At 33.3% G+C, this 16,520-nt stretch overlaps 2 protein-coding genes and 1 long non-coding RNA gene across 3 annotated transcripts in view; 2 read left to right on the top strand and 1 right to left on the bottom strand.

Annotated features, from left to right (window-relative positions):
• The first annotated feature begins 1,298 nt into the window (after nt 1–1,298).
• Nucleotides 1,299–8,190, top strand: LOC132112370 (uncharacterized). Its single transcript, XR_009424934.1, has 3 exons — nt 1,299–1,481; nt 5,921–6,004; nt 7,136–8,190. It is a non-coding gene; the product is annotated as an uncharacterized LOC132112370 (long non-coding RNA).
• LOC132112369 (thioredoxin-related transmembrane protein 1-like) lies at nt 3,947–10,048 on the bottom strand. The gene is made up of 8 exons (XM_059519821.1): nt 9,814–10,048; nt 9,262–9,377; nt 7,409–7,454; nt 7,134–7,262; nt 6,959–7,004; nt 5,918–6,019; nt 5,398–5,461; nt 3,947–4,514 (listed from the first exon to the last, which is right to left on the bottom strand). The coding sequence occupies exons 1-8, from the start codon at nt 10,026–10,028 to the stop codon at nt 4,291–4,293; spliced, it is 942 nt and encodes a 313-aa protein (XP_059375804.1). The 5' UTR covers nt 10,029–10,048; the 3' UTR covers nt 3,947–4,290.
• A 2,267-nt stretch (nt 10,049–12,315) lies between these two features.
• Nucleotides 12,316–16,520, top strand: part of LOC132112368 (1-phosphatidylinositol 4,5-bisphosphate phosphodiesterase beta-1-like) — a 66,512-nt gene continuing 62,307 nt past the window's right edge. Inside the window, exon 1 of the mRNA XM_059519820.1 lies at nt 12,316–12,697. Within this exon, the coding sequence (XP_059375803.1) occupies nt 12,599–12,697 (99 nt within the window). The 5' untranslated portion in view covers nt 12,316–12,598. The remainder of the gene's footprint in view (nt 12,698–16,520) is intronic.

The raw sequence follows: 16,520 nt of genomic DNA, 5'->3' as shown, positions 1-16,520 counted from the left end.
ACTTTTGTAGTAGTTTCAATAATCATAATTGACTTATCAACTTTTTATCTCATATTTAATGCTTAGTGTGTCAATTTCAACTTTTTGTCATAATTTTTTCTTTATGTTGTAATTTAAGCTTTTTTTTAGTTATGACTTAGCATGCCATGGTTTTGACTTTTTATCTCATAATTATGACTTAGTATGTCATAATTGTAACTTTTTTCATTAATGACTTTTGATGTGAGTTTAGACTTGTCATTTTTATCACTAAACTCTTTTTTTTTTTTGACATTTTATGTCAGTTTCAACCTTGATCTCATTCTTATCTCTATTATCTCATATTAATGGCTTCTAATATTTTCTAATATTTTCTGACTTTGTAATCATTTTAACTTAAAAAAAAAAAAAGACAACTTCCAAATATTGATTTAATCTTAAAATATAATTATTATAGTGATCATTTATTATAATTGTTCATTATAATTATTAATATAATATAATTATTATTGTTAATCATATTTATTATTATTAATAAGTATTTAACTTTTTTTCTATAAATGTATTTTTATTCTTTTAATTTAATTAATTATGGTTAGGATTAAATGTTTTACAGGATATATATATATCATTATAATCAATTATAATAATAATAATTGTCACATATTTTATACATTTTATTCTGTTAATTTTAGTTCTATTAATTGAAATAATACAAATTCATTTTTAAGTTTTTGTCTGCTTAATTGTCATCAAATAATGTAATATAATTTATTCATGATCCTAAATAATTAAACCTTTAATAAATAATAATAAAAAAAATATAAATTTATAATCCTTTTTTTTGTGGCTTAACTATCATCAGATAATGTGTCTTAAAGGTCACAGAATTAGGCTTCATTCAGTCAACGAAACTCAGTTTCTTGGGGTGGACTGTATTACAGACGGGTCTGGTGGGTTTCTCTGTTGATCGTGAGTGTAGATCGCAGCAGTATTTTCTCCTCCAGCACAATCTTCAGCGTGTGGAGGATGTTGAGATGTGCGTCTCCTCTCAGCCTCCTCTGCAGCTTTATGTAACAGCTTTGCAGAGCTTCACAAGCGCTGCTCACACACCACACACATCAAACTATCACATGCTCATTCCTTTGAAACATTTAATTCAAATGACTCTTGTCCCATTTAACCAATTTCCATGAAAATCAACTCATAAAATATCGTTCCCTTTTCTGACCTATTTCAGGTCTTGGAGCCTCTAATAATCCTGATGAGTTGAATCAGCTGTGTTTGGTTAGAGATGCATGCTGGGAGCTTCAGGCTTGAGAACTGCACATCAAGCTTTCATGCAAGTTAGTTTCAGTTTTATGTTTGCATTCCTATTCAGTGGCTCAGTGAGGCATACTGCATGTGAAGTGAAATCTGTCATCTTGTTATGAACTGATAAACATGAACAAAGTCTCAAACCTTCAGTAGGATGATGTCAACAACAGCAGTCGGGAAACAATGTAAGCCCATTTGACATTTTTAATAGTCCTACAATAATGAAATGCTTCAGATTTATATGTTGCTTGAAAACTATTTCAAATTACTAAAAGCTGTAAATGGCTACTTTTCATATAATTTTCAAATAATATGGTTTTTGACAGCAGAATGATGAATGGTGTAGTTATGAAGTTCAACGAAATTGGACTTACCCATATTATGTAACCTTAGGCAAACTTGTAATTTTTTTTCTTCTTCTATTCAAACAGTCATGTTTCTTGTATCTTTTGAAAATGTAGTGTTCGTATTTTAATGGTTATTCCAGTTTCTTGCTCTATAGATGTCTGCTTTAATAGAGTAAACACTTTAACTAATTGAAATCACCATACTTAGTTGATTGATTGGATAAAAAAAATAAATAAATAATAATAAAATAAATAAATAAATAATATAAATAATATTATATATATATATATATATATATATATATATATATATATATATATATATATATATATATATATATATATAAAATATTACAGGTTACAGGTATTAGAATTTAAATGTTAAAAGATGCACTAATTTTTTATATATTCTCCAAAAAATAGAACTAAACATCAGATAAACACTGCTGAAGTGAGGATGAAAACTCATTTTGAAAAAAACATCCTATAAAAATAAGTGTCATTAATTAAAATCTACAGATGCAAATAGATAGTGTGATCTATAAAAAAAAAAAAAAAAAAAAAATTCTAACAAATTATATTTGACCTTACAGGTCTATATAAACGTTCAGAAAATATACAGGAATAAAACTAAGTAAGAAGGGGAGAAGAACTCATTTTGAGAACAGAACCTATAAAAGTATGTGTTATAATTGAAGATGCAGACAAATAAAGTGCAGTGAAAGGAACACTAAAAGTACATTTTTGGTTTTCGTTCCACTAATCTGAAACAACACATTATGGAAAGCCAAACAGTTCAAAATCACAAAAAATGACCAGTGGTTGAAAAAAAATATTTTTTGCCTGTAGTTTCTTGAGGTAAATATGGAAGACCGTTTCCACCACTGAATAAAGAATAAAAAAGGTAATTGCGAGTTTTTATATCACAATTCTTGCATTTTTTTTCCTCATAATTGCGTGATACAAACTTGGAATTGTGAGTTAAAATATCATAATTGTGAGACATGAAGTTGCAATTCTGAGAAATAAAGTTCGAACTGTCAGGTCAGAGTTGTGAGAGATAAACTCGCAATTCTGACATCAATTCTCACAATTGCAAGTTAAAAATTGGACTGTAAAGTCACAATTGGGAGAAAAAATCTCTGTTATAAAGTCAGAATTGTGAAACTTTTATGCAGTGGCAGAAATGGGCTTACATTGGTAATAGCAATGTTTGTTTGGATGCAGTTTTTTTTTTTAAACCAAAACGTTTTTAAATGCTGACATAAACTAAAATATGAAACACTTTATAACAAGTCAAACTATTTAATGAACACAAACTCAGCAGTTATGAACAGCTTACATGATATTAACAACATCTGTCACACAGTTAAATTGTATGTTCAGCATACAGAACAGATGCACTGGTGTTTCTGTGCTGGTTACAGCTTACAAAAGATTTACCAAGATGTATTTGCAACACAGATTCAAACAATCTCTCCATAGTATAAAAATGAAAGGCTGTCAGTCAAAGACTGCACTGATTTTAATACCAAAGACCGACAAAGTTTTAGTGTGCAAATTATAAATTCAATTTGCAATTACAGGGAATACTCAACAAATCTACACTGTACAAAAAAACATATTCATACCACTGAGAAATACTTTTCCTGAGACCTGGTACACAAAGCGTCCTCTGATAATACACTGTGTTTATGGAAATACAAGTATGGACAGTTTGTGCTATTCAACTCTAAATACATCATGTGTGGATGAATGCAATAGTGCAAAAATACTCTTCATATTTATCATACTTTAAGAACATGTCCTTCTGAAAACAGTCTTGAGTTGTTGCACAGGAATCATGGTAAAACAACTGTGTAATGCATGAATCTCATTCAACCTGTTAAGAACGTTATTCGTATTTCACTCCAAAATAAAGTTTTGCATTGTGACTTTTTTTTTTTATGACAAGTACATTTATCCCAAATTCTCATTTCTGTAATGCATAGTTTTCATTTGTCTTCATACCTATTACACATTTTGTTTAATAAAAAAAATATTAAAATCATCGAGGCAGTACAACAAATACTACCATGATGCATAAATATTTAAATACATTAATAGATAAAAATTTGGAATAATTTAAATCTTTTAATGTTTTCGAAAGAAGTCACCAAGGCTGCATTTATTTTATTTAAAAATACAGTAAAAATAGAAAATGTACTTAATTTTTATCCTTCTCCTTTGGAGTGGGTGGGGTTTTGGTTTACTGAGGGTTGTGACTGTTTATGTTTGTGTCCACCCTTAGTAGTTATTAATAGATAACTTAAATTATGCACATTTATATGTTTGACACTTATGGAAAATTTATGTTAAAGGTGGGGTATGTATTTTTTTACTGCAAACTGAAAAAAACTGAAGAAGGTCTATCAGTGTTTGGCATCAAACTTTCAGCAATAAATTGAAGCAAATACTCTTGAAAACTAAACTGAATTGAACGGCAGCGAGAAGCAGGTTAAATGCATGGAAAGCATTGAATGGACAAACGACGATCTGTATGCTTGATGCACAAATCAGCTGATAGCTGGCGTTGCATTGCATATCCTACAGATATGGCCGTTTCATCTTGTTTTTGGGGCGACTACAGTGGCTTTATGCAGTGAGTTTATGTTCCCTCAGTAGTGTGCTGCGCCGGTGGTTTACGTTTCCTCACTGAACTCTCTGCTGCCCCCTCTGACGGAGGCTGATCATCGCTCATCGCTCCTTCCTCTTCACTCGACTCGTCTCCAGACACTCGCTCGCTCTCGATGTCCAGATCAGACGTATGTTTCTCCTCCATGAGGATGTCCTCCACCTCTTCCTCAGACACTTCCTCTTTTACTATCACAACTGCAGAGAAACAAATATCGAAATGATTTCAGTATTCATTATATTACAGAAGGTCCAATAACACCTCTTTTTTTATTGGCCGATTAAAGTTGAATTTACGAGTTATTAATTGAACTACTCAAGTAAACTGTTATTTAAAAAAATAAACATCAACTTTAAAAATAAAAATTAAACTTAAAATTAAACTGATATATATATGTATATAATCTTTTTTTTAAGTAAACTTATTTTAGCTAAAGTTGCCAAAGAAACACTTTTCATTTTTATTTAGTTTAACTTAATGTACTAAAATATCTAAACTACATAGACAAAAAAAAAGACTAAACCTTTAACAAAAGTTAAAATGAAAATGTAAAATATAACATTAAAAACGAATGCAGAAAATATAAATAAAAACTACTATACTAAAATAACACTGAAACTGGGCATTAAATATTCACAATATATTTCCAACGATATTACTATCATTTTTAAATAGAAGCAACGGTATTTCAATTCATTTGTGTGAATGAGTTCCTATTTAAAGTGTTAATAATAATTTATTAAAATCTGTTAATATTTAATGCAGCTGAACTAATATGAACTAACAATGTATAGTTGTATTTTATTAATTATTAATAACCATTATCATTAATAAAAACTGTACCAAATGCATATAGCCCAATTGTTAGTTAATGCAATTTAGTAAAACTAAATGTTAAAAATTTAGTAAAACTAATGTTAAATAAGTTAAACAATAAGTTAAATGATACCAAAAATAAGGCTCAATAAGCAGTGACAACTTTCAAACAACAATATTCTACACTGAAATATTTAAAGTAAAAAAAAAACATAATTCAGATAATTAGTGCAGAGTAAATAATAAGTGTGTTCCTAATCTCACCTGTTTTGTCTGCTCTGTGCTTGGGTCTGGACGGCCAAATGCAGTCAGCGATCAAAACCAGCATCTAATTGAGATATATTTACCATTAGACTGAATAATTATCCCAAACCCAGCAGCTGAAGTTCACTTTTGAAAGTTTGATCCACAACATGCGAGAACCACCCACCGGATCCTCAAAAGAGCCGCAGAATCGATCAGTGTTACACAACTCGCTGTTGTATAATGAAGGAACTTCTTTTTCAAAATGTATTATATAATTCCTTCTGCTACAAGTCATCATGTATCAGTACAGTATGTGCGATCTGCTTCATAGAGCTCTCGCATCAGATGAAGTCAAGTGCACTTTGTTGGCTCCCTTTGGTAAATGGTCTTTTTAGATCTGTAGCATGGATGCTCCGTCCGCAGGAATATTTATGCATGAGATACTTTCATGCAAAGAGTAAAGCATTTCACTTTAGGCTTGGAGCATGAATAATACATTAACCCATCTAAACTGTGAAAATTATGTTTTTAAACTCACCAGGCCGAGCATCAGTCCCATAAAGAGCGTAATGATTGCAAAAATCACATAAGAGCCCCAGGAAGGGATACCGAGCGTATTCGTCAGGTACGTGTGGATTTGCTGTGTTGGATGGACAAAATAGGAATATATTTAATACAAAACGACAAGATCAAATCCAAACTCCATTTGGTAGGTGAAAGCATAAAGTGACCAGAAAGGGCTTAAGAGCATCAATAACACTTTACATTAGAAAATAAGATAATAAATGCTTTTGAAGTATTTGTCATTGTAAGCTGATGTTAACAATTAGAATCCTACTATTAAGAGTTACCAAATTCAAACATAGAGTCAAACATATAGCTTCAGACATAGAAATTAAAGGAATAGTTCACCCGAAAATGACAATTTGCTGAAAATGTACTCACTCTCAGGCCATCTGAGATGCGATTAATTTGTTTCTTCATCAGGTTTGGAGCAATAAAGCATTGCATCACTTCCTCACTAATGGATGCTCTGCAGTGAATGGGTGCCGTCAGAAAGAGAGTCCAAACAGCTGATAAAAACATCACAATAATCCACACCACTCCAGTCCATCAGCTAATGTCTTGTGAAGTTAAAAGCTGAAACCAATCCATCATTAGGATGTTCTGATATTTAAACCTTTGCTAAAATAAGAGTTTATTTATATAACAAGATATAAAAAGATTTCTCTCCTGATTCACCCCAGAACACTTTTTTTGATTTGATGAAGTGTTACTATAGATTATGGACTTGGATTTTCGTTTAAAATGTCTTATTGATGTCTTAATTGTTTCATCTTTTTTTCTACTCAAGACATTATTTGATGGAGTGCTGTGGATAACTTTTTATTTTTTATCAGCTGTTTGGACTCTCATTCTGACGGCACCCATTCACTGCAGAGGATCCACTGGTGAGCAAGTGATGCAATGCTACATTTCTCCAAATCTGTTACTTTTATACATCTAATTTAGAGCAAATTATCATTTTGGGCTTTTTTTGAAGACAATACCACAGATCAAACTGCAAAATATTTCTTACTCTGATATACACGGACAGACGAAACAGATTAGCCATTCCTGACATTCTGTAAAAGAATCAAATGGTTTTAAAAAAGGAGTTATATACAAAATGTATTAAATTCGGACAACTTAATTTTATACAGTAAGCAAACACATCAGCCCTTTTTTTCCCAGACAGTAAAGGTTGTATTTACAGGAGAGAGGATGGAGACTTCCATCCTGGCACCGGCTCAACCGTCGCCCACTTCTTCTGCTCAACATACGCCTGGATATCCTCAATAGTCCGTGATGAAACATATTTGCGGAAATTTCCATCTTTAGCACTGTGGATGAGATGGGTTGTACAATATTATACTTTAAATTGGTACATGCTATTTTTAATCTAAAAATGGAATCTAAAAGAGCGTTTTGAAAGCCAGTTTTGCCATAACGCCAGAGGGAATATAAATTCAGCCATCTGAGGACTTACTGAAATATAGTCGGCAGTGTTGTAACCAGAAACCTCCCACTCAGACCTGCAGAACAAAAGAAGAGAGGACGGATATATTGATGCAGAAATGCAGATAGGAGAGCAAGCACATCCTATACCGGCCTAAGAAATCCCTTCGGCATGGGAAGGCGGTGAGTGCTCTATAGCAGCGCTGTAATAAGAGTAAAGCATGACAGATTTCTGACAGTAAGAGGCGTTTTCTCCCCGCCAACTGAGATTTCCACAGAAACACACGAAAACGACACCATTCAAGCAACACACTCCACATCCACCCGCATCATTAGCCGATTAAATGCATTTAAAATGCAATTAGCGTTCAAAGGGAGTCGTCTAAATGAGTCTGGATATAATGGTACAGTATTAATAATAAAGGCTTTCATCTGCTTGTGATGTCACTCGATGGCACACATCAAATATAGCTGATAATAACTGCAGGAGGAATTGAAATGAGTGACGTGTTAAAATCTAATTCCTTTTAAAGCCCCACAGGAGTTCATTCCAGCCACATGACTAAACTTAAAGACTTCTGTGTGCAAACAATCCAGCAGTGTTTGATATAAATGCCAGACACACTGCTGTTGATCAGACCGGACGCAAACAAGGCGCTCATGTTGATGAGAGTATCATACGCACAGAATGATTTGCTTTGAATGTGCCACATCCTGTTTTATAATATTAGCGTCACTGCTGAAGTCTTTTGTTTTAACTCAGCTGTTGCATAATGTGAAGATGTTGTTGCACTGCATTTCATTAACTTGCTTGTTACACTATTTGCATTTCCTGTATACTACACACATACACACACAAGTAGTGTTGTCACGGTACCAAAATTTCAGTATTCGGTACCGATACCAGTGAAAATCCACGGTTCTCGGTACCAATTTCGGTACCAAAACAAAACACAAAAATATGCTAATTAAAAAAAAAATACTTTTTATCACTAAAAATAAAACCAATGCCATTCTTTATACTTATTTACAATTGTGTTTAAAGTTCTTCTACAAGTAATATAATTATGAAAAACAGTAAACAAGTTTCACCCAAATTTAATTTGTCTTTTAATTTATGAAATTTAAACACATTTTATTTTTTGGTAAATAAAGTGGATATGCTATTAAAATTAAAACATGGAAGACATTTATTTAGCCAATGGCTAACAATAGACATAATTTACTCGCCCTGAGTAAAATTTATTCACATATGCGAGTGATTTACTCGCAATGTAGAAGCTGTTTTGACGGTTTTCCGTGAATACCTATAAATTGACACTGGTTTTACTCAAATGAAACAGTAAAATGCTTGTGAAGTGAACAGTTCTGGTGATGTTGTATGTCCTCATTACTGCAAGCGTCATGCGCTTCAGTCTATGTAGTAAACAAACCATTCATAAATTCACACAGAGACGAGCAGAACATGCAGGATGCAGATTTCAACCAACTTTTGCGGCTTAACATTTACAGATACTGGTCCATATGGAGATTTGATTTGATTAATTTATGCTAACCTTGACAAATTCCGTGACTGTCCATATTAAAATGTAAGTTTCATTTTCATGACTGGATTTTGAGATTCCGTCCGCGTGTTCTGCTTCGCGGATATCATAGCGCTGTATGCATCCAGAACCGGGTTTGAACGGGTCCTCGGTACTACCGGTACTTAAAGAAACCTGGTACCGTCACATTTTAATTTTTTTAGTACCGTCTTGGTACCGAAGTACCGGGTCTTTTGACAACACTACACACAAGATAGATAGATAGATCCTTAAAGACTTGAAATGATTTGCATTTTAATTTCAAAACTGTATCATAAACCGTGAGAAGCGATGGTCAAACCTGGTTGTTGTGTAACGTCGACTCTGCCCACTGATATACCCAGACTTTCACCTTGTCTTCCAAGACTCTCCCAGTCTGTTTGTAAATGCTGGCACGCCGGACACCACGGAGCATAACTGATAAAACACATGAAACAGATCGATTCAATTACATGCATGCACTAAACATATATTTAACTCGCTGCCTAGTGAACCTAAAGGTGGGTGTGACCCTGCTGAAGTGAACATGTTCACTGTAGGCCACGATTTACACAATAACATCCACAATATTTGTGCATATAGATGCTTAATGCATAACATGACGATTTGCTTGCATTTATAAGTATTATTGCGGCAAAAAAAAATTATTTATGAACACTTCCGGTTATAACACACAACATACACGTCACCGCCAGGCAGACAGTTATTGTTATTATTTTGATACATTGTTTCAGTATAAAGGGTTGCAGCGCGCGGCAGATCAAAGCGTCATCGATTCGCAGCGCTATCGACACACGAATCCTGCAGCTCGTGATCAGGTGAGATCAGATCACACCACACATACTGTACTCACAATTTGATCATCCACTCGCCCTGGAGGATGAGCGTCCAGTTGGCGTCGGTCACCGTCAGCACATCACTAGCGTCCGTCTGAGCGATCAGTCGAGCCGCGAGCGTCAGGAACACAGCACACATCCAGCTGGAGCTTCTGTCATATTTCAGCATGTCAGCACGTCTCAGACTGAGTCTCTGTCCCGCCATATTACTGCTGCTGCTGCAGGAACACATGATTCAACACAAGCAGGAAGTACAGCAGCAGCAACTCGACAGATGTGCAGGAAGCACCTCTGCAGCCTGGATACACACTGTGTACTACTACCGTAATCTTTAATGTTTCATAAATCATATTATAGATCAAATATCATGTTCAACATTTTTTTGTCAATATATATAAAAATATATACTATTGTAATAGCTATATAAGTAATACATTAGACATCGTGTATGTATTTTGTAATAGCAATAAGCCTAATAAATTAGTGCTGTCAAAATAAGTTGTTTACATAACATGCGCGTGTACTGTGTATATGTATAGCCTATATAAATACACACATATGCATGTAAATATTTAAGAAAAAATTAAGTTTATGTTAAATATATTTATACATGCTATAATTTATATGCATATAAATAAATACATATAACTACATGTAAATATTTTCAAAGTATAAAATAGTGTATAAATACAAACAATAAGCACATTTATTATGTACACAAAAACTTTTATTTTGGATGCGATTAATCGTGATTAATCGTTTGACGACCCACACACACACTATTATTATATATACAAATATTTTTATATTACTAATATAGCTTTTAATATTTTTATCTATATTTAAGTGTGTATTGCATACACACACACACCATACACACTTATAAAATATTTTAAAAATATTTTCAATGTATTTAATGATATTACATGTTTTTTACAATTGTATGTTTTTATTTTATAAAATATATTGCTGATTATTATGTGTCTATATAAGTATTTTCAAAAGCCTCCTGAAGTATTTCTCCTATGCTGGGGTGTTATCTAATCTGTCCCACACACTGTGAATTAAAGGTGGATTTTATGAAGTTATGTTATTTTCCGTATATGTGAGCTCTGTTCAGGGACAGCCTTACATAACACATCACAGTATAACTCATAAATGCTTCATAAATAATATCAGATGAGGTTTTTTCCTAATCAAAGATCAGTTTTAAATTTTTACTGCAGTTATGTGAAAAAAAAAGATCACACTTATGCTTATAGATCAATATATAAAGCAATTTGATCTTTATGTACTTGCAAGGTGACTGCAGCACATAATAATAATAATAATAATAAAGCTGAAAATAATAATTGCTGTTTTTCTTTCTTTCTGAAATAATATGCATGAATGTGGCTCATATTAATATAAATATTGATCATATGGGTGTCTGCATAATTATCATCACCTGTCTGTGACTGAAAGATTTATTAACTGAATATAATTTTTTTTTTTCTAGAAATTGAAAACCTGCATGCCCTATTGTTTTGCTTGAGATAAATAAGCCTTTAGATTAGTTTGTAAGAGATGAAAGATGATGAGACGTTATTATGAGATGCATGATTGCATTCAGGGGTGAACTGTAGGATTTAGATTCCCAGAAAATGAAAGAAAGAAGGAAAGAAATAAAGAGAGAAAGAAAGACCCCCACATGTGACGAGCCAGGGCTGTCTTTGTCAGTCAATATCAGTGCATGAGTGGATTTATTATCATCCTCCATCTGAACTGGTCAATACTGGAAGCAGATGATGTATTTTGTCCTGTTCATTCAGTGTACTTCCTTCTGTGTCAGTTACACAGCTTTAACTTCCCCTCAGTAGATTTTAATGTTTTGATGCCTGTTTGTTCTTCAAGCATGCATTATATTTTGGATTTGGGCTGAATTGTGATCACATAAAATATAAAAAAATGTTGTCGATAACAAATAATTATGTTGTTGCTCTAAATTTCAATCAACAATGTTGTCTGGCAACAAGTCATTTTTTCCAGAAGAATTTTTTTTTAAATCACAATAGCAAAAAAAATAAATAAATAAATTAAAAAAAAAAAAAAAAAAAAAAAAATATATATATATATATATATATATATATATATAACCCCTAATATATATAATATTAGGAGTTGAACTTTTATGTGATGAAAGTCGAGTCAAAGTCGACAAGCCCCTGATGACGTCATTAATTAGTCTGGAGCTGTGACAAACCCCTTGTTCAGAGCTATGGCATATGACACAGCGCTGACCACATGGCTATTGCTCCTATAACAGCTCATTTTACTGATTTTTACAGGACTTTATTAGCTGGCAAAAAAAAAAAAAAAAAAAAAATCCCCGCGTGTGTCCTGCCTGTGCAGAGGTGTTAAGAAATGTTTAATTGTGCCAGCTGCTCCAGCAGGGGAGGGACGTAGCGCGCGCTAGGAGGCGCTGGATCTCAGTGCGCGCATGAGTCAACGTCTCTCTCTCTCTATCTCTCTCTCTCTCCATCATTTATGATCGCTCTTTCTCTCCGCTGCTCATTTGCTCCGCGTCTTCGATCACTCCTTCCGTTCTCAACCTCAAATCTACGCGTTCAGTCCAGTCAAGCAGCATGAATTGAACGCTTCCAAATGAGCATCCGAGCGCGTAAAGCGTTTCCATTCACCACAGCTGTTCCGCGGTCATCCGGCGCGCTCCGCTTGGGCTTCTTCCGGGAGAAGAAAGAGAGAGACTCTTGATTTGTTATTTCTGATTTTTGCGCTGCTTTGGGTGTAAATGTTGAAGCTTGAATGGCTGGAGCTCAGCCTGGTGTTCATGCGCTTCAACTCAAGCCGGTGCGCGTGTCCGAGAGTCTGAAGCGAGGCAGTAGATTTATGAAATGGGACGAGGTAAGTCACCATCAGCTTGTGTGTGTGTGTGTGTGTGTTTAACGTCTTCCAGTCAGAGAATGAATGCATGTGATGATTGTGTGGTGAATGCGGTTTGTATGATCGCACGCGCGGATGTTGCATTGTTTACAAGCCCAGCATGAACGCAACAAACGCCGCAGAGCCTCTCAATCACCTCTCCATTGATCTCTATCGATGTTAGACGGGCTTTGACTTCTCAAGTCCATCAGCACAGACTCTCGAGCCTCGAGAATGACATCAGGTCACTTTGTGTGCCGTAATGTATCACTGCATCTCTCTGTCACTGAAAACCTGACTGCACTAATGCAACAAGCTCATATGTGATTGCTCACACTGTGTCTGTAATATGAAGCCTTTGAAACAAGCGTGCAGTTTTCTAGATAATATGTCGCATTCTGTAGCGCGTGCTGCATGAGCAGTGATTGAGTGCTGAAGATCTCACACACATTCACCTGTTGGATGAGAGAGTTTTCTGCGAGGAAAAACTCCCTGCAGCTCTAGAGGAAGGAATTTAAAGACTTTGCATATGATAAATGTCAAATATTTCCTGTATTTTAAAGCATACACATGATTTCATCTGTTTCTTTTATTGCAAATGCTACATATACCAGATGTTGATAAATAATTTTTTTTTTTAATATTTAGCATACGTTCTCCCTACACTGAAAATGAAATTCATGTGAAAAGAGTCTTCTTTTAGAAATTGCTAGTATATATATATAAAATTGATTTTAACCATTAATAAAAAAAAAATAAAAAAAACCTGATAATAGACTGACTAAAGTATACCATTAAAATAATGATGCTTCCAAGGTTCTTCACAGCGATACCTTAGAAGAACCATTCTTGGTTCCACAAAGAACTTCTGTTCCATCGGTTTCTTACCTTTTTATAATTTGAAGAATTCTTCAGATGTTGAAGGTTCTCTATGGAACCATTTAGAGCAAAAAAAGGTTCTTCTATTACATCGTGAAGAACCTTTGGCTTTTCGTTCATGCTGATCTTAAACAATATTTTCATTATCATAATATTTCAAGAAATATTAACATGCATTTGAGAATGCATTTGGACTGTTCTCTTTGCCACATTAAATATTAATTATTAATATTATAATATGAATCATAATATCTAGTGGTTGAACAATACGGGTCTTAATGACCAATTTCTGGACACTTGCTTTTAGTTCACACATATCTTGATCAAGAGATTCTGAGATTCTTGTTCTGTAGATGATCTAAAGTAAAACATTTGTTGATGTTGGTAACATCAGTACTCTGGTCTGTTATGTAATGCTACAAAAATGATCAAAATTAACTTTTATATTCCGCTTTGATAAAACAGGCTACATTCATTTTAGAAAGTGCTGCTAGATTTCTTCTATCCAGAAAAGCTGGTTTAGTATGTTAGTGCAACTCTAATTTTAGCCAAATTATCCAGAGTACAACATTTGTTGATGAATACATTATTTTTTTAAACATATGCTATAAATTCTGTCCAAAAAAATCTGGTTTATGATGTTAGTGTAAAAATACATTGAAGTCTGTTATCACTGTCATATTTTTTTTTTTCTAATTTAATTCATGACAAAACAGCTGGTTAGTCCAATAGCTTTTTTCTAGCATTTCTTTTAGACTTTTTTATTTTTATTCAAATGATCTAAGGTAAAACATTTGCTCATGTCGGTAACATCAGGACTTTTGTCTATTATATAACTAAAGACATTAATTTGAGAAACTTCTGTTATAAATTCTGTCCAAGAAAAGCTGGTTTGTTAGTGTTACAAATTCAATCTAATACCATTAAAATCAAATCTGATACAATTTTCTGAATTTTTTTTCATTTAAAACATCGCTTATCACAAGTTTAATCTGATACCGGCATTTTCTATCTCATTTAAACACAACACAATAAGAATAATAAACATAATTAACATAGGTTTTAGAATGTATTTGAACAAAACCAGATGATGTTTTGAGATGTTGTAAAATTTAAAGAGAGTTTTCTGCAAGGAAAAACTCCATGCAGCTCTAGATGAAGGAATTTAAAGACTTTACCAATGATAAATATCAAACATTTCCTGTATTTTAAAGCAAATACATGATTTAATTTGTTTCTGTTATTGCAGCTGCTTTATTTTGTACCAGATGTTGAGAAATTATTATTTTTTTTGAATATTTAGCATATGCTCCCTACACTGGAAAGAAAGAAGAACCATTTTTAAAGATATCTGAAATATCGCATCTCGGTTTTACATTTTCAGGATTAAAAGGAGGGAAAAAAATCCCATTTTATTGATGTATCCGTGCTCTTTTAGAAACTGTTATCACGAAGTAGGTGTGAGTCTTCTGGAGGAGTCTGACTGCCATCAGCACAATAATGCCGTGCAGCTTGACATGAGCTTATGCTGAAAATGTTGACATTTAAAAGCTTTTCTCTGCAAATAAAATGGGAAATGTTGGCTTGTTGCTATGGCAACTTTCATGCTTTAAATTCCCGTCTTCCTTGCCTGCCTTACATTAGCGAAGACACGCCGCGCCGCCCAACTTAGATGTGCAGCTAGAATGTGGGCAGACCCACGCAAGAACTAAAATAACACGATCAATTACAGATCTCTGTGGAGAGGACGCTAAATCCTCCCCTTCGCTCGGCGGAGGAGAAGTTGGTTCTGCTTTAACAGAGCTGTGACTTGAATGATGTGACTTCCACCAGGTGGAAAATCAGCATGAATCATATAGAGCGCTTATGCAACCTCGGAGTCAAAACTCAAATTTTGGTCCATCCCAAGACTGTATCGAGAAACATGTTTTCAAGTGCATTGCCACAGAAATCCCAAGTGTTGCAAGATTAGTCTTCACCTCCCACAGAAACATGACGTCGGCTTACACAAGACTTTTGCTTTTTATTTAGTGCACTTAAAATAACTCCTGCAGTTGCATTTACATTTTGGTTTTGGATTCAAGCTGAAAGGTTTTGATCCACTTCAGATGTTGACTACTATATTTTTATTCATTAGTTTTTGTATTTCAAGCTAAACTAAATGAAAGTGAGAAATATTTTTATATATGAATTCATTTTTTTAATTTAAGTATTTCATTTCAACTAACAAAAATGTTTGTTATTATTATTATTATTATTGAATTTTATGGGTGATATTCTGCCATATGATATCAAAATTAGATTTATATGGGCTTTATTCCATCTACTTGCTCCAAACCAGAGCTACTGCTGTTTTAGTGTATATTATTAGCTTTATTTAATATTTTACATTTATTTTAAGTTAAAATATTACTTTAATTTCACTGATATAATTTTATTTTAGTTTATGAAATTTTATAAATCTAGATAGTTTTTAATCCATTTTTATTTATTAGCTTTTTTAAATTTTGAATTTAGATTTTGAGATTTTAGTTTTAATTAATGTTTTAGTAATTTGGTTGCACGTTTTATTTTACGAGTCTATATTGTTTTTATTCTTTTTTTGGGGGGCGGGGGTGTAATTTTAGTACTTTGTGTATTTTATTTTTTATTTCAGTTTATTTATTTCAAGTAATGACTTTTGTTATTATTATTATTTAATTTTATGAGTTATATTCTGCAATTTGACGTCAAAATTGGACTTTGTAACAGTTTCAGTGTGGGGGGAAAAGGAGGGTTTAAGTTGGCATTCAGCTTTGTCCCTTCTGGTCTTTAATTATTGTTTGGGCTGTTATCTGGAATCTTTGAATTTTGTACAGACTTTACACCAACATCTTCTCTTGGACATTTGGATTGCCTGGGTTTGGATTTTTCCTTTTTTCATCTT

Source organism: Carassius carassius, chromosome 32 (assembly GCF_963082965.1).
Source record: "Carassius carassius chromosome 32, fCarCar2.1, whole genome shotgun sequence".
Taxonomy (NCBI): Eukaryota; Metazoa; Chordata; class Actinopteri; order Cypriniformes; family Cyprinidae; genus Carassius; species Carassius carassius.
This window is presented reverse-complemented; position numbering and strand designations above follow the sequence as displayed.

What these genes read in the sequence shown, in the direction of transcription:
- LOC132112369 (XM_059519821.1), bottom strand. Translation starts at nt 10,028, where the DNA reads ATGTGTTCCTGCAGCAGCAGCAGTAATATGGCGGGACAGAGACTCAGT. An exon ending in CGACGTTACACAACAACCAG is followed by an intron (nt 7,455 to 9,261) that starts GTTTGACCATCG and finishes TTTGTTCTGCAG; the next exon opens with GTCTGAGTGGGAGGTTTCTG. An exon ending in TGGGACTGATGCTCGGCCTG is followed by an intron (nt 5,462 to 5,917) that starts GTGAGTTTAAAA and finishes TATCTCAATTAG; the next exon opens with ATGCTGGTTTTGATCGCTGA.